This window comes from Petaurus breviceps, unplaced genomic scaffold, assembly GCF_028583685.1.
Source record: "Petaurus breviceps papuanus isolate PSGF00001 unplaced genomic scaffold, PetGlider_PUasm1.0 140, whole genome shotgun sequence".
Taxonomy (NCBI): Eukaryota; Metazoa; Chordata; class Mammalia; order Diprotodontia; family Petauridae; genus Petaurus; species Petaurus breviceps.
The window spans coordinates 47,753,173-47,771,766 of NW_027185698.1; the positions used below are offsets into that span (position 1 = coordinate 47,753,173).

The 18,594-nt window shown below is 42.0% G+C and overlaps 1 protein-coding gene across 1 annotated transcript in view; it reads left to right on the forward strand.

The window, feature by feature from the left end:
- The window catches only part of DGKQ (diacylglycerol kinase theta), a 103,226-nt gene that overhangs the window by 45,874 nt on the left and 38,758 nt on the right, over positions 1-18,594 (forward strand). Inside the window, exons 7-12 of the mRNA XM_069071692.1 lie at positions 4,031-4,105; positions 12,642-12,742; positions 13,239-13,468; positions 14,198-14,288; positions 15,373-15,427; positions 17,709-17,770. Of these exons, the coding sequence (XP_068927793.1) occupies positions 4,031-4,105; positions 12,642-12,742; positions 13,239-13,468; positions 14,198-14,288; positions 15,373-15,427; positions 17,709-17,770 (614 nt within the window). The remainder of the gene's footprint in view (positions 1-4,030; positions 4,106-12,641; positions 12,743-13,238; positions 13,469-14,197; positions 14,289-15,372; positions 15,428-17,708; positions 17,771-18,594) is intronic.

Below are 18,594 nucleotides of genomic sequence, written 5' to 3' on the forward strand. Positions count from 1 at the left end.
GAGAGAGAGAGAGAGAGAGAGAGAGAGAGAGAGAGAGAGAGAGAGAGAGAGAGAGAGAGAGTGTGTGTGTGTGTTTTAATATTTATTGTTCAGTTGATACTTGGTTTTCGGTTGTTTTTTCAGTCGTGTCCAACTCTTGGTGACCCTATTTGGGGTTTTCTTGTCAAAGATACTGGAGTGGTTTGCCATTTCCTTCTCCAGCTTATTTTACAGATGAGGAAACTTGCAGATAAGGGTAGTCAGTGTCATCCTGACTCTTGACCAGCATAGTATCCACTACACCACTGAGCTGCCTTTAATATTTTGATAAATTGGGGCAGCTAGTTGGCACAATGAATAGAGCACTGGCCCTGGAGTCAGGAGGATCTGAGTTCAAATCCAGCCTCAAACACTTACCACTAACTGTGTGACCTTGGGCAAGTCACTTAACCCCGATTGCCCTGCCTTCCCCCCTGCAAAAAAAAAATTTATATATATATATATATACACACATACACACACATATAAGTATATTTCAATATAATTCTTTCCTCTGTAATCTTAGGTGTTTTGTTTTGTTTCATTTTATTTTTTTGCTTTTTGGAGGGCAATTGGTGTTAAGTGACTTGCCCAAAGTCACACAGCTAATTTTGGGTTAAATGTTTGAGGTTGTATTTGAACTCGGGTCCTCCTGACTCCAAGGCCAGTGCTCTATTCACTGCGCCACCTAGCCTCCCCTGAGGTGTTTTATTTTCTGCATTCAACAACATGGTTCTGAGAAGGAGCCCATAGGCTTCATCAGACTTGCCAAAGGGTCTGTGATACCGAAAATGGGAAGAACCTCTGCATAAGTCCAACCCTCCATTTCAAAGTGAGATCACTAAAACTCAAAGCAATTTAAGTGTCATGGCTTTGGTTACCCAGGAAATAAATAGCAGAGCTCATATTTAAACCCAGATCCTCAGACTCCAAATTTAGTGCTGTTTCCACTATACCAAATTGCCTCTCTTAGGTCATTACTGCTTTAATTAAACTTTAATTTAAAAATTACCATCTAGGGGTGGCTAGGTGGCGAAGTGAATAGAGCACCGGCCCTGGAGTCAGGAAAACCTGAGTTCAAATCTGGCCTTAGACACTTAACACAAAAACTAGCTGTGTGACCTTGGGCAAGTCACTTAACTTCAGTTGCCCTCCAAAAAGCAAAAACCACCAAAAAATCACCATCTAAAATTAATTCAGCACTTTCTGTTTACCAGACACTAGGGATGAATAGAGGCTGAAACACTATCCCCATCCTCATGAAGCTTGCACCCTAGTTGGAGATGTACCTAAAAGGTCTCTCTGTTCAATGAAGAGATCATAATCAATGATCTGTACTTGGAAGCCAAGCCCTCTTCATAGGGAAGCCTTTTCAATAGTTGAAGATTGTTGTTCATCCTTCATTCTTGTAGAGGACCAATTACATCAGGAGAGTGATGGCTTGACTTTCAAGTGAATTGGATTTGAGGAAGGCTGAGCTGTTTGGAGTTACCAGCCTCACTCTCTCCTCCACAATCATTGGAGTCCATGGCAATGGCTAATGTTGAAGACAGTAATTATGCCTCCCCTAGTTGGCAGCTGATCTTCTAAAAGGGCAGAGCCTTGCTTTGGAGCAAGGGAGTAACATTAAAGAAATTCAATTCCAATAAACATTCATTATTCACCTACTCTGGAGAGACAAAGATAAAAAAACGATAATCTCAGTCTTTCCGGGAATTTGGTGTCTACTAAGCCGAGATGTTGTATGGACAGGAATCAGTATTAAATAAGGTAGAGGGTTATATGAGCAGAGGAGAGATTGTGAAAAGAAGTACCTTGTAAACCATAAAGGGCTCCACAAATGTGAGTTGTAGTAATAGTCATTGTCTTCCAGACAAAGTGCTCTGGGAATGTTCCAAGGTGCCCAGTGGTATTTTAGGAAGAATGACCTGGCAGCACTGTGTTAGGGGGACTAGAAGAGAAAGAGACTGGAGGAAGGGAGACCAGATAGGAGACGATCACAATAGCCCAGACACAAGTGGGGAAATAAAGCCAAAGTGCTAGAAGTGAGAACAGATGTGAAGGGGTGGCTGGGAGGGACTTGATAAACAAAGACTGGCCAGTACTTGGCTAATGGGAGAGAGGAGAGACAAGGATGATGCTAAGGCTTTTGGGTTGTGACTCCTCCTTGTAGAGTGTAAACTCCTTCTGGGCAGGGATTATTTTATTTTATTTTTTGTACCCCAGAGGCTTAACTCAATGCCTGGCTCATAGTAGGAGCTTAGCAAATGCTTGTTATATTGGATTGGATAAGAGAGGCAAGAGTAACAACGTTTGAGTCTAGAGACCAGCAGAACAGCAGTGCCATCCATCGCAAGGGCGCTACCTTGTGAAGTCAGAGCCAGGGAGCATGTCTGAAAACTGGAGTGCCATCTTGGTTGGGAATACAGAGCATAGTGCAGTGGAGAGAACCTCAGGATGGCAGTCAGGATACCTGGGCTCTGCTCATGAGTAGTGGTGTGGCATCATAGGGAGGGTACTGGATTTAGAGTTGGGAAAATCATACTCCAAAACCTGCCTCTGGCATTATGAGCCTTGTTATTTAACCTTCCTGTGCCTCAGTATTCTCAACTGTAAAGTGGAAATAATTATGCCCGTAGTACCCATCTCATAGTCTTGTGAGGCTCACATATTTAAAAGTTCTTTGTAAACTTCACATCTCTTACTATGATTATTCTGGGCTCTGTCACATAGTATCATAGGCTTTAGAGCTGGAAGGAACTTCAGAGGGCTCAAGTAATTCAACCTCCTCATGATGTAGCTGGGGAAACTGAGGATACACAGCCTGCCTGAGGTCAATCAGGTTGGAAAGTAGCACAGATGGGATTCGAATCCAGGTTTGGAACCTCCAGATAGGAGGCTTTCTTTATTATAGACCATACTTGCTGATTTGCTAGCCGTGTGACCATGCATAATTACTTCTTTCTGAACCTTAGTTTATTTATTTGTTAAATGAGGATAATAATAGCCCCTGCCTATCCTGATTACGGGACTTATTGGGGATCAAATGAGAGTGTAGATACTGTTAGTGGTTTGGGAAGTAGACTCTGAGTCCTCACCCAACCCCCGGGTCAACTGCAGGGATCTTAGGTTTGACTGCTAAGGTAAGCCTTTTTGGCAGGAGGACTGTGGAGAGAGTGGGGGTTGGGTGAGAGGAAGGAATGAGGACACCCCAGAGAGGTTCAGTGGTCATGATAGGGGTGGGTACTTGGCTGGTGATTGGAGGATGCTGTCATCAACATCATCAGGGAAGGCCAGACTGAGATTGTGTAGATTGTACTTTGAGTATCTGAGATGCCATGCTGGCTAATTGGGCACTCTTTGAGGTGCCTGCAGGAAGTAGTCAGAGGACACTGGAAAGTGCCATTCCTTCTTATAAGAACCCATGGCCTGACCTTTTAAGAGTCTCTCTGAGCCTTGATGAAGAGAAGCCAGGATGTGTCTATAACGGAAGGTGCATGTTGTATCTGAATATCAAATAATTTGGATTTTAATATGATTCCCCACATTATAGATAAACACTATTACCAAGGATGACATTTCCCCTAGGGGAGTTGGGTTTTTTATGTGGAGATTTCATATGTTGAAGTTACATAATGTTTATGAAATGGGCAGCTAGGTGGCTCAGTGGATAGCATGCTGGACCTGGAGTCAGGAAGACTCATCTTCCCAAGTTCAAATCTGTCCTCAGGCACTTTCTAGCTGTGTGACTCTGAGCAAGTCATGTAGCCCTTTTTATCTCGGTTTCCTCATCTGTAAAATGAGGTGGAGATGGAAATGGCAAAACACTCCAGTATCTCTGCCAAGAAAACCCCAAATGGGGTCATGAAGAGTCGGACACGACTGAAACAAGTGAACAGCAACAACAAAAGTTTGTGAAAAGAGTTGTGATTTGGGCTAGTAGATGGCAGAAATCTGTGAGTTATTCTTTTATTGTCATGTGGGTGACCTAGAACCTCCTTCTTCTTTGCAGATGATGGCGATGATGCTGTGGACACTGGTTCAACTCCAGGGTCATTGAAAGATGCCCAGGTTTCTACAGACTCCAGTAAGTAGTTTTATTAGGGGGAGAAAACTTTTGAATAAAGAAAATGGCTTAGACTATGTAGCTTTTTTTTTCTTTTTGGAGGGGGAAGGCAGGGAAATTGGGGTTAAGTGACTTGCCCAAGGTCACATGGCTAGTAAGTGTTAAGTGTCTGAGGCCAGATTTGAACTTGGGTCTTCCTGACTCCAGGGCCAGAGCTCTACTTACTGTGCTACCTAGCCACATCGATTGTGTAGCTTTTTAAAATGAGTACTGTCTACGACCTTCCGTAGGGTTTATGTCTTAGTGAGCTAACCTGTGAAAATCTATTCCTTCCATTTTTTACTCCAACAAAACCGCAATTGATCAGAGACCCCAAACAGAGTATTTCCTGCCCCTGATAGGGAAGGTGAAGGGTTTTTCTTGGGATACCCAGCAATGATGAAAAATAAGCTCCTATCATGCAGTTATCTTTAATTAAAAAGTTCTACTTCTACAATATATTCCAGACTCAGGGCCCAGCCAGTCCAAATCTTCTTTATTAAGAGTCCCCTGTAGTGAAATTTGGGGTTTAGCATTTTTATCAATGATTCAAATGAATCCATTGATGACTGTATCTCCCATTTATATGTGATGCAAGTAGCCCAGAACCAAGAAGATCTCAGTGATCTAGAAAGACGGGCCAGCCCTAACAAAAATAAAATTTAACAAGGATAAACATAAAATTTTACAATTGAGTTCTAAAAATCACCCTTTTTTTTTCAGTGCTACTATATATACTAGTCATGTGAGTAATTTCCTGTCTGAGCCAACACATACATTTTGTTTTTTAAAAAAGCAACTCTAGAAAGGATGTGGCAGGTGTAGATGGATCATTCATGGGTTTTAGTGGACCACAAATTCAATGAGTCAGTACTGTAGCCAAAATAAATCATCTGAGCCTAGGGGAGAGGGAGGGGACCTGTGATTTCACTGGTATAATGAACTCTCAGGTAGGGAAACACCCTTTATCAATGTAAGTTGGCACCTTCCCTGCAATTTAAAGGTCCTAAAGGGTTGCCTAGAGCACTGAGATTAAATTATTTGTCTAGGATCACCCAGCCAATATGTGTCCCAGGGGTGCCATGAACCCAGTCTTGTTGGTTTCAAGGCCAGCTCCCTATCTGCTTCCTCCAATGTGAACTTCACTTGGTTGCCTTACTAGAGGTTTACTGTTCAGAGTGAGGTCTGTGACAGTTGGGATTGATTGAAAAACTTGGGATAGTTTAACCTGGCAAAGAGAAGGTCTAATAGGGGCATGATTGCTCTCTCCATATATTTGAAGGCTGTCATATGGAAGAAGGATTCAACATGTTGTTTGGCCCTAGAGAGCAGAACTAGAAACATGAGTGACAGATGCAGATTTCTATTTGACAGAAGTTGAAAAACTTGGACCGTTCATCCTGTTCAAAAATGGAACAGGCTGTCTTTGGAGGTGACCCTGTAAGGGGAATTCCTGTTAAATATAATTGGGATGCCCTCTGAAGTCCCTGTCAGATAGGAAATTCTATGGTTCTGTGACCTTGTGGTTCTACAGAAAGTCTTATTCTTTGAAATTTCTGTGAGACTCAATGGACTTTGCTAACTGGGGTAGACATGAACAGAGATATCTTTGGAGTTTGAAGAAGGACAAACTCTCGGACTTTCAGCCTAGATAGAAACTTAATAGATTAACTCTCAGTTGCCCATTACCTAGTATGGTAGGTTGGTAGGTCGTATGGTAGGTTATATGTTATCTTTTCCTGTTAGAATGTAAGCTCCTCAAAGGCTGGGGCTGTTCTTTTTTTGGTTGTATTCATCTCTTTGGGCCCAGTACCTGGCATATATGAAGTGCATAATGAATGCTTAATAACTTGACTGTATAGAGCTCTCCAGCCTGTATCCCTTTCCCTTCTGGGGTGCTGAGAGAAGAAAGAATCGGCTTCACTGGGGCCAGGGGGGGCCCCACATACTGCCCCTGCCAGAGAAACAGTGTTTGAACAGAAAGAATCACAGAATTTTTGAGCTGGAAGGGACTGCTAGTTCTGTAGTCCTACCCATAACTCCCTTCCATCTTCCTCCAACAGAAATCCCTGACAAGTGATCACAGTCTTGGTTTTGATTCCTCTAGTGATGGGGACACTCACTTTCTTTCTGAGGCATCTTGTCCTATTCTTACATAGAAAGCTTTTGTTAGAAAGTTTTTCTTAACATAGAGCTTAAATATACCTCTCTGAAACTTCTACTCTTTTTTCCAGATAGAAGAAATCTAAGGGAAGCTAGGTGGTGCAGTGAATAGAGCACCAGCCCTGGAGTCAGGAGGACCTGAGTTCAAATCCGGCCTCAGCCACTTAATACTTACTAGCCATGTGACCTTGGGCAAGTCACTTAACCCTGACTGCCCTGTCTTCCCCCCTCCAAAAAGAAAAAAAAGAAGAAATCTAATCTTTCTTCCATGTGACTACTCATTAGCTTGGGAAGATCAATGTCATGATCCCCTTAAGTCTTCTCTTCTCCACAATAAACATCCTCAGTTCTCTCCACAGATTCTCATGATCTTATGTTCCTCTCTCCTTTGGTTTCTATTCCTCTCATTATCCTCATCAGCCTCTTCTTCATATGTCAGTTGGTCAATCAACTCATGTGTTTTACAAAATATCATTTTATTTTTCCCAATTACATGCAAAGACTGTTTTAATGTTTATTTTATTCTATTTTTATTTTTTGCTTTTGGGAGGGCAACTCAGGTTAAGTGACTTGGCCAAGGTCATACTGCTAGTTTTTGTGTTAAATGTCTGAGGTCATATTTGAACCCAGGTCCTCCTGACTCCAGGGCCAGTGCTCTATTCACTGTGCCACCTAGCTGCCCCTAATTTTTTTTTTTTATTTTGAGTTCCAAATTTTCTCCCTTCTTCCCTTACCTCCCCCCCTCCCTCAGATGATAAACAATTTAACATAGGTTATATATATGCAGTCTTGTAAAACATATTTCTATATTAGTCATGTTGTAAAAGAAGAAACAGACAAAAAGAAAAGAAAAAAACTATGAAAATATACAGAAAGTGAAAAAAATATGCTTCAGAAAGCTGCATTCAGACTCTATCAGTTCTTTCTCTGGAGGTGAATAGCATTTTTAATCGTGAGTCCTTTGGAATTGTCTTAGATCATTGTATTGCTAGAATAGCTGAGTCATTCACAGTTGATCATCGTACAGTATTGCTGTTACTATGTACAATATTCTGGTTCTGCTCACTTCACTCTGCATCAGTTCGTGTAAGTCTCTCCAAGTTTTTCTGAAATCAGCCTGCTTGTCATGTCTTACAGCACAATAGTATTCTATTACAATTATATGCCACGACTTGTTCGGCTGTTCCCCCATTGATGGGCATCTCCTCCATTTCCAGTTTTTTGCCACCATGAAAAGAGCCACTATAAATATATTTTTTTAATCTCTTTGGGATACAGACCTAGTAATGGTTTGTAGGTTTTTGTCTGTAGTTTTGATTACTAGATCAAAGGATATGCACAGTTTGGTGGCTCTTTGGGCATAGTTCCAAATTGTTCTCCAGAATGAAAACTGACATTTCTTAAGTACCCTGCTCTGTGCTGGATACTTTGCTAAACACTGGGGAGAAAAAGAGAGGCAAAAGACAAACAGTATGGTTTGTATATTCCAGTTTGATAATGTCTTTGCTGAGATGACATGCCCAGAACCATGCCCAGTACTCCAGATGGCTCAGCAGTGGTGGGTCTATGTGTCACTGCTCCCGCTCTGGACAATATATACGCCTTGATCAGTGCAGCCCAAGATCCCCTCAGTTGTTCCGCCTGCCAGAAGAGGGGTGGAGGGGATGATGGTGGTGGTGGTGGTGTGGCACCTGGGGCTCATAGGAACAGTACCTCAGACACTCTGCTTTTCAGCTAAGTTGCAAGAGGATTTGGAAGACTGAGATAATTACTTTTCTCAGGCATTTAATAGACTCATCACAGCCCAATTAATGCAGCAGGGAGTCTCCAGATGGAACCAACAGAGAAGAAAAATGTTTTCGTAAAATTCCCCAGGTGTCTAAATGCCACTCACTAGGGAAGGCCAGAAAAGGGAAGAGGGAAAAAATTTAATCCTTTGGAGGCCTGGTGGTTACTTCACAGATTCAGAAGCCCTCAGACTTTCAGCTCTGAAAGGGACCTTCAGGGTCAGGAATAACGAAAGTGTCACCGTCTAGGATCATCAGTTAGAGCTGGGAAGGACCTAGAAAGGCCATCTAGTCTGTCATTTTACAGATGAGGAAACTGAGGCCCAGAGAGAAGAAAAGACTTACTGTTGTCAAGGTCATATAGATACTCAGGAATCAGACCTCAGACCTCCAGATCCTTAAGAGTTCAGAGAACTGTTCTGCAAATATTGGCACATTTACAGGGAAGATAACTGCTTGTCTCCTAGGGTAGGGTAGGAAGAAGTTCCCAGCATGCATTGAACATTATCTGCAGCCACAGAGCCTCCATGCCAAGTCATTTCCCCTGCATTTCTGGAGCCCTTAGCCGCAGAAGGGTCAGCAGCAGGCATGCTAGCAGGAATGGCTCCCCACCCCTCATAAAGCCAAATGATTCGTTGGCTTCCTGCTCAGATCAAGGGGAATTCTTGTTTGCCCCACAAAACAGAAGAGGACAGGAAACTGTCTCTAGGCTTACCATCTCTTTCACCCAGTCCTCTTGCTATATACAAATAACCAGAGAGTCCGGGCAGCAATGTGATTATCTTCTTGTCTCTTCTCCTCTGACCATTAGAACACTTGGAATCTTAAGCACACTGGGAATTTTTTCTTGGCCTCACATCCTTCTGACTGTGGGAATCATTTTAGCCAGAAGGAAAAACCCTCTCCAGACAGATGGAGAACAGCAATTGTTAGAGCTAGCTGCTGCTTTTAATGAGCAGCCTGAATTAATAGGTTTTGACTGCATTGCAGGTAGAGGCCATCATCATCATTCTCAAGCTCAGATTTAACTGCACCATTCCCCTGCTCAGACGCCTCACAGTTTCCTCTTATCTACAGAATAAAATGCAAATTCAACCTGACATTTCAGGTATCATACTATTATGCCTTGTGTTACCCAGCACCCAGCACATTATCTTGCATGTAGTAGGCAGTGCTTATTGATTTGACTTACATATCCTATTTCTCACATTGGGCAATCTCTTCCCAAAAAGAACGAGGAGAAGCTTGGAAATGCAAAGTTCAGATATGTTCAGAGGTAGATTCTGATCCTGTACTTTTCAGCACAGGTCCTAGCTGACATGTACATCAGTGTGTAGGAAGATATTTGGAGCCAGGTCACTGGCCTCCACAGTCACCATCCCCTCCCCTGCCCCCTTTTATTCTCTGATCAGTAAACAAACAGGGACTGCCCAGCAATGTACTCGCTCTAGACCACATTGACCCAACACATCACTCTTTCGCACAATCCTTGAATCACTCACACGACAAAATCTTTCTCTTGTTGAGCTGTGGCAAAATCTCTCCACGCTCAGTGCCCTCTTACTGTAATCACTGGTCTTTGCGCACAATTCTGCAATCTCTCGTATTTTTTTTTAATTTATTTTGAAATAAGCTTTTATTGATGTCTTATTTTTCTCATTATAATAATTATCCTCAATACCTCTCTTCTCTTCCTCCCAGAAAGCTATTCCATTTAACAAACAGTATTTGGGAGGGGGTTGTTTGTTTTTTGTTTTGTTTTGGAGGGGGGGAAGGCAAGGCAGTTGGGGTTAAGTGACCTGCCCAAGGTCACACAAGTAGTATGTGTGTCTGAGGCCAGATTTGAACTCAGGTCCTCCTGACTACAAGGCTTGTGCTCTATTCACTGCACCACCTAACTGTCCCTCAAATTGTATTTTTTAAAGATTAAAAAGAAGAGGGAAGCACAGCTGATCAATACAGTGAAAAAGGCTGTGGAATATGCCACACCTGTGACCTCCAACCACCACAAGGGAGTGAGTTGGGGAGGCCCTCTCCTGTCTCTCTTCATTTGAGTCCTGCTTGATCTTTATAATTTTGATACATTCACTTGGTTTTGGGTTGGTTTTTTTTTTGGTGTATAGTTGCTCTTTCCATTCACATTCTTGTAGTTATCGTGTGAATTGTTTTCTTGATTCTGCTTACTTCTCTCTGCATCAGTTCATGTTGATATTTCCATGCTTCTCTGTATTCGTCAGATACATAATTTCCTACAGCACAGTAATAGTCCATTACATTTATGTACTTCAGCTTGTTTAGGCGTCCCTCATTCAGTGGACATCTATTTTGTTTTCAGTTCTTTGCTATCACAGAAAAGAGCTCCTATGAATATTTTGGTGTATATGGAGACTTTCTTTTTCCTCATGGGTTCCTTGGGGTATAAGCCTATTAATGGCTTCTGTGGTTCAAAGGGTATGAATATTTTCATCACTTTATTTGCAGAATTATGAATTGCTTTCCAAGGCGGTTGTACCACTTTGCAAGTCTACCACCAATGTATAGCATGCTTATCATTCTATAACCCCTCCAACATCGACCATTCTTATCTTTTGTCATCTTTGCCAATTTGAAAGGTGTGTGGTGAAAACTCAAGAGTTGTTTTGATTTGCATTTCTTACTAGTGATCTGGGACATTCTTTCATGTGGTTGTGAATACTTTGCAAATTTTTTTGACAACTTTGTTCTTACGTACATCTATATCTATATCTGTATCACACATACATTTAAACCACTTACCTATTGGGAAATGACTTTTAGTCTTGAATTGACCTATAGAATGATGATCCCAGCCCAGGTTCCCCACCCTTCTCTCCCTCTCAGGGCAGTTGTAAAGATTAAATTACATGATGAACATGGAAGTACCTCTGAACTCTAGAGCATTGCACATATGTAAGGGATTGTTGTGGGAAAAGCATTGGATTTGGAGTTAAGAAGACCTGGGTTTAACTTCACCTCTTCTGTAATGCAGACGCATGAGTATAAGCAAGTCACTTAATCTCTCTGACCCTCAGTTTCTTCTTCTGTAAAATGGGGATAAGAGAAGGCAGGCAAGCAGAAAGGAAACAAGCTTTTAGGTGCCTATTATTAGTGCCAGACACTGGAGTAAACACTTTACAAAAATTATTTCATTTGATCTTCATAACAACCCTGGGAGATATTATTATAGCTATTTTACAATTGAGGTAGATAGATTAAGAAACCTGGCCAGGGTTACTCAGCTAGTAAATGACTAAGGCCAGATTTGAACTCATGTCTTGCTGACTCGAGGCCCATACCCTATCCATCCCTAGCTCTACTTCTAAAACAAGCAATAATAATGATTACATAGTATTGACCTCTCCAGGATCAAAGAAAATGCTTCACATAAAGTACTTTGCAAGCCTTAAAGTACCATGTAAATGCCATCTCTTGTCATCATCATCATCATCATCATCATTATTTGAGAAGCAGCTCATGTAGTGACCAGAGAGGTAGACTTGAAGCCAGGAAACCCTGGATACAATGCCTGCCTCTGACTGGGACACTGGGCAAATCACTTCACCCCTTGGGATTCTAGGCACCTCTGTAAGACTAAGGCAAAGAGAGGTACCAGCCTACATCATTAGGGGGTGTTTTCTTACCCAAGAGTTCTCCATGGCCATGACATTACAGGAATGATTCCTTTCCCCAGCCATAGTTCTTTATAACAAGTAATCAAAATTGCTAGTCATGAAAAGGGCAGTGGAGAAACCCACATTGGGTGTTAGTAGGCTGCTGCGTATTGCCAACGCATGTCTAGGATGTGATATCAAAAGTAGAAAAGATTTGAACTAGGAGATGTAGGATCAGAAAATCCTTATTTAACAAAAGCAAAGGATGACAGGTGGGCAGTGCCTTCAATACTCACCAAATGGAAAGAGCCCAAGAGGAAGGCTCCTGGAGTGCTGGATAGCTCCTCATTGTGGTATTTATGGGAAGATAGAGATAAGAGTTAAATATGGAGGAATCAAAAACCTAAGGAAGGGGAAGTAACTGACTCACGGACAAGCAGACATTGCTGTGTTGAAGTCTACACTGTTGAAGGGAGGGAACACCCACATCACTGAGATCCTTATAAGATCACAAAGCCTTATAAGTTTTGAAGTATAGACATTGGTAAAAACCATATTCCTAGCCCACACTAGCCTGCAGTGAGAAGCAGATGCCACCCAGGTGTCCTGTAAAGAACTATCAAGTAAAGAAATACAATATGGAAGGCATCCCCTGCACCTTCTTCTTGCCGTCCTTTTCTTTGTAATGCCTGTGCCACTGAGTGTATTAGGTTTTAGTGTATGTTTTTATGTGGAAGTCTGGGGGCCAGTCTAGGCTTGGGTCAGGGGCTAAGATAAGAGGTTAGCCAGGAACCACATCAGGACTTGGTCAGACCCATGCCAAGAATTGTTTTAGAGCTAGAGTCTGTCTGGGACTTGATTCTGATTTTTTTTTTCTCCTTGTCTTGTCTAGAAAAGAAAATGCTGCATTTAAGAAACTCTGTGCCTTTTTCCTCTTAGGCAAACAGACACTGAAGATCTTTGATGGTAACGATGCCGTGAAGCGCAACCAGTTCCGGCTGATCACCATTCCCAGGATAGCAAAGACAGGGGAGGTCGTGGTAAGAGATGGCATAGTTCCAGATGGCAGGGGCAAGATCGATGCCCAACTCCTAGCCCCCTGTGGGGCTGCGGGGAGGTGGTTCTGGGCCAGCCTATTTCATCTTCACTGTACTGTCTGTGTCATTCAACTCAATTTAATTCAGCTGACATTTATTAAATAAGACACTGGTGTTGGATACAAAGACAAAACCCAAAGTGATTCCTGATCTTGAGAACCTTACTGTATCGAGGGGAGGATACATTATTACTATAATTCATGGTTAAATTGAGAAAGGAGTGAGCTAATGCTTGGGGAAGAGTTGGCAATGCTACGTGCAGGAGGTGGCTTTTGAGTTGAGCCTTGAAAGGAAAAAAGGTTTGTGAGAAATAGACACAAGGTTCATCCAGAGCTTTGGGGCATTCCTACGTGCATTGACTCATCCCCTAAATATTTCAAAAACTTTATGCATATATTTTTAAAGAAATGACTGACTGCCTCCTCTTCTGGTCTTGCAGGAGGCAGCCTTGAGGGCTTATTACATTAATGAGGACCAACGAGACTTTGAGCTGCAGACATTGGCTCAGCAGGCCATGGCTGATTGTACAGCTCACAAAAACGGAGGCCAGGAGGACGCCAGCAGCACTAGCATCCCTTCCGTGTTCAGAGAGTCCATTCCTGAAGCCTGGATCATTCATGCTAAACCCAAGGATCATGAAGTTATAAAAATTTACCCAGCGTGGCTAAAGTGAGTTGAGGAGTCCTACCGGATGGGACTGAAGTCAGGGTGGGAGTTGAAACCAGGACTTCCTGACTGCAAAGAAGGAAGACTGTTCACTAGACTGTGTTTCCTCTTTACTAATTACATTAGTGAGGTGTCAAAAGTGAGGAAGATCTTTACTGACCAGGGAATTCAGGAGTCATAGCAGTTTGTTCACAACCAGAATTTGTGAGAATATATTTGTTATCCTGGATTCAAATAGAGCTGATTGGTTTCATCACTTGAAAAAGTGATAAGTCCAGTGGGGTGCCAGTAAATATTTAAAAACCAGATCTGAAGGAAAATGCACATCCAACCCACTTTTGAGGTTAATTGGCACTAATAACATTTTTCCATCACTTTCTTAAACCGACAAGTCAGCAAAAAAATAAGTCAAGCTCTGATTTGTAGTATTTACTAATATCTGACATATAAAGGCTCAAGCTGAAGATTTAACAGGTGTCTCTTATGAGCTGGTTTGAGCTGGCTCCAGCATACCTTTGGATGAAACCCTTTGTATTGGGAAATGGGTGAATTTGTGAACTCTGCTTTCAACCCCTGTGAGGAATTGGCTCCCCCTCCTCTGACTCCCCATACATCCCATAATTTATACAACTCTTCAATGACTCCAGCCCAGTGAGGCACTTTCCTTTTCCTAAGAAATCTGAGGCAGCCTGCTCAGAAATTCCAGTCATTTAAAATCCTTATTCCTTCCAGGGTTGGAATGGCTTATGTCTCCATCCGAGTTGACAAAGACAGCACTGCTCAGACAGTCATGAAAGAAGTCCTCCCATTGTTGGGGCGACAGGTAAGCGTTTAGGCTTGGGCTTCTCTGGAGATGGGGGGCTGTTTCCTTTCCAGGCTGCTTCTCATGCTCCTCTCTCCTCCAGGTTCTCCTGAAGTGATACTGTTGTGTTGGGTCCATCAGTCACAGAGTCATTTATCAAACTTCAGGCTCATATGCTTTCAGCTGTACTGATATGGGAGAAAGAACAAACTGGATCAGAGCCAGAAGACCCAATTCTGTCCTAATTCTGCCACTTACTAGCTCTGGATCTTAGTTTTCTCCTCTCTAAAATAAAGGACTGGAATAATAACCACCATGAGTGACACAGATAGAACACTTTGAAGTTATTAGCAATGTGCTTTTTTTCCCTTTTGAGCCTTACAACAAGGGCAAATAGAGAAGGTATTTGCATTTTGCTGGTGAGGAGAGTGAAAGGTTAGCTTCATAGAGGTTAAGTGACTTGGCCATGGTCACACAGCTAGGAAGTATTGTAGGCAGGATTTGAACCCATGACTTAACCATGCCAAATCCAGCACTCTTTCAGCTGTTTCATGCCTTCCAAACTCCAAATTCTGTGACCTTCTGTTAAAGATTTAAAAAAGATGTAATACTTCACTTTCCAAACTCACAGCCCAGTAGGGTCATATTTTGACCTAGTCATATTGCATTATCACTGGGCAGGGTATGCTAGAAGACAATAACCCAAGATAGCTGTAGTAAGTTGTGTTCTAATTGGGTTTCTTTGGGCAGATCCAAAGGATCCATAGTATGGTAGAGAGGGCACTTGAGTTAGAGTCAGAATGATTAGGATCTGGTTTTAGCTCTGTCCTTTACTATATTTGTGGCCTTGACTAAATTCCTTCCCTTCTCTGGTCCTGAAGTTTGTTATCTATAAAATTAGGGTGCTGGACTGGCTACACAGTTGCTTTGATAGTCTTCAACTCCTTTTCTGGGTTTGAGCCCTTCCATTGGGCCTTTTGCTTTCTATTTGGGAAGTTGAGATATCGGGATGAGTGATAGAGTAACTGTTGGAAACCACCTCATGGACAAGGTATGTTGGCTTTGGCAAAAGCTTCATGAAATGTTGTTGTCTGATCCTTGGCAGGCAGAAAGTCTCAAGAATTTCCGGCTTGTGGAGGTGCTCATGGGCAGTAAGCAAGGTAAGATGGGGACTGGGGATATTGATGAACCCTGAGATGACAGGATAGAAAATAATATCAGCTAGAAGCATCAATTTTATTATACCCAGGCCCTATAGACCAGGGTCCAGCCTTGGTGGGTTCTTCTTGCTGAGATTTTGTATTATGTGTTACCGTGATTCTCTAGGAAGGTGGGGAAGGAAAGCAGCCTCTATTGCCACTAGTCCTGAAGAAAATACCAAACCATTTCCTATTCTGGACTTGTAGTTAGGCAGCAGATAAAAACAGAAGGAGCCCAGGGCTGGGGGAAGGGGAGTTAATGTTCTCCAAACCACCACTTATATAGCTGAGTGTGTCAATGCAAAGGAGATCCAACTGACCCCTGATTGTGGCAATGTAGTGTGGCCCTAGGGAGCCTGGCTATCTGGGTGGCTTCGCTTGTGTGTCTTTTTTTCCCAGGGTTCATTGTGTCTTTTGGGAGGTCTTATTTACCTGACCATGCTGTAAGGTACTCAAGGTCTTGGAGTCTGAGATAAAAACTCTTAGTCATAACATCAGCAACAGCTATACCCTTGACCGTCCTTTCTGAGCCCTAGGTGGGCCTAGGTCAGATGTTCAAGAGAAAGCACAGCCTTCCTTGAACACCTTCCTAGGTCATGAAAATAACTTGTCAGTGTCCCACCCGAACAACACTACCAAGACCTCTCCATTTAGGCCAAGGTAGTTGTGGTGTTAAAAGAGCCCTAGGCATGGTTTCAGATCCCAGCTCTGCCACTTACTGGCTCTGTGAACCAAATCATGTCCCTTCTTCTCTGTGGGCCTCAGTTTCCTCCCATATACATCGCTAAAACCTCTTTCATCTATCAATCCTATGATCCTTGGATTTAATACCTTACTTTGCTGCTTATTCACTTGCCTAACACTAGGCAACAAGCTCCTTTTTCATCTCTGAGTCTTGGTTTTATCATCTCTGAAATGGAGCTGATAACATTTCCTCTGCCCCCATTCTTGGTTGTTGTGAGAAAACCAACTTCTATACCCTAAACTCAGGGAAACAGGCTGCTAAACTGCACATGAGGATCCCTACAGGCCACACACTGACTTAGAAAACCCAAATTAACATTATCTAATGATGTTGTGTTATGTTTTTGTTTATTGTGTTACACATTTCCCAGGTACACTTTAATCTGGTTCAGACCCCACTCAGGAGTTTTGTGGCCTCAAATATGACACATCTGCTATAAACTACCACATTGGGATCTGCTTTTCTTAACATCACCGTTATTATTAGCACATGTTGTGCCAATGACTCCAATTCCTTTCAATTCCTCTAGTTCAGCAAAACCCTTATTAAGCACGACTTGATGTAGAGACTTTGCTGGATGCTGAAGGAAATAGGGCTGGGATTCACAACAGTCTAAGATGAATATTCCAGCTGGGCCACCTGATCTTACCTGATGTTCCATCTCCTTCCTTTTCTGGTGCTGCCTTCACTGCTCTGTCTCTCTTGAAATCGCTGTGTGTTACTCTGCATCTACTTTGTGTACATGTCTAGGAGTATCACTTTGACAGCCGTGTGGAGGATGGGTTGGGGACAGATGTTGTGTATATAAATGCAAAGAAATATGCATGCACGTTGTATGTGGAAGTAATAAACATATATGTTGTGGGGAGGTGTAATAGGTCCTTCCAAGGCAAGAAATGCTTTGTTTTCCAGCTTTGTATACCTAGCACCTTGGTCAGCACCTTGTCCTTAGTAGATATATAGTAGGGGAGATGTTTATTACAGTGAAATGAAAACAGTTTAGCTGTGGGCAGAGTGAGTCCACCTCTGACTTTTCCTCCTCAGTCCTTGCCCTGAGGGCTCTCTCTTTGCACAAATCCATCTTCCATCTTCTAAGTCCCCTACACTTGGGCCACTTGGTTTTATACATGTCAAATGGCTCACCTTTTATTTATTTTTTATTTTTTTTTAAAGCAGTTGGGGTTAAGTAACTCAAGGTTACACGGCCAGTTATTTTGTGTGGGTGCCAAGTATCTCAGGTTGGAACCGATCCCGGGTCTCCTGACGCCGGAGCTGGCGCTCTTACTCACTGCACCACCTGGATGCCCCATGGCCCACCTTTTAAACTGAGGCCAGACATGTGTATAGATGCTCAGTAGACCCCAGTGGCCTTTGTCAATAGGGGTATTTCCAGACCCATGAAAAGTCAGATAGTTGATTGTTTAGGCAGAAATTTGATTATTATCTCCAAACTCCACAATTCTTCAACTCCTCTTAATGTCTTTTGAATCCTTTTAGTTCTGCGGATGACACTGACTGATGAAGAATTGATTCTCAGCAGACTTAGAGACATCCGAAAGGTAATTGAATTGTGATTTGTGAACTTTCTGCTGTATTTCTTGGGGATGGAAGTTGTACTGATTGAACTTTGAGGAGAGGTCCAAAGAAAAGTTGGGGGTATGGTGGAGTTTTTAATGGTTTTCTCATTGAAAATAATCTTCTGGGTCCAGAAGGGTCTTAACCTTTGGAATTTTTAGAGGGACATCTTGCTAACCATGGTCCCTGGAAAATATTCCATTTTTTTTTAATGTAGCAAACATTTGCTGTGTACCCACTGTATGCAAGGTACTCCTTCCCGCTTTCATGCTGTGGGATTTGATTTGATTTGATTTTTAATAGTATTTTTTCTCCAATTACACATAAAGACAATTTTTAATATTCCTCTTTCATAAAATTTTGAGTTCCAAATTTTTTCCCTCCTTTCTTTTCCTACTCCCTCCCTAATATGGTAAGCAATTTGCTATAGGTTATATATGTGTAATCATTTAAAACATATTTCCACATTATCATGTTGTGAAAGAAGAAACAGTTTGCAAAAAAATTATTCTACAAAAGGAAAAAAGTGCTATGGGATTTTAAAGGGAAAGGAGAGAAGTTATGGAAGGTGGTTTTTTTCCTTGTTAACCCTTAAAGTTCTATAATTGATGCTTTTATTTACACACACCCACATACACACATTGTACATAACCATATGTGCACAGATGTATATATGTATTACACAGTACACATATATACATATATATACACACTCATACACATACATGTCTATGAATATATGCCTTACAAGTATACATATATGCCTATGTGTATGGTATAATATTATGTATATAATAATAATGCATAT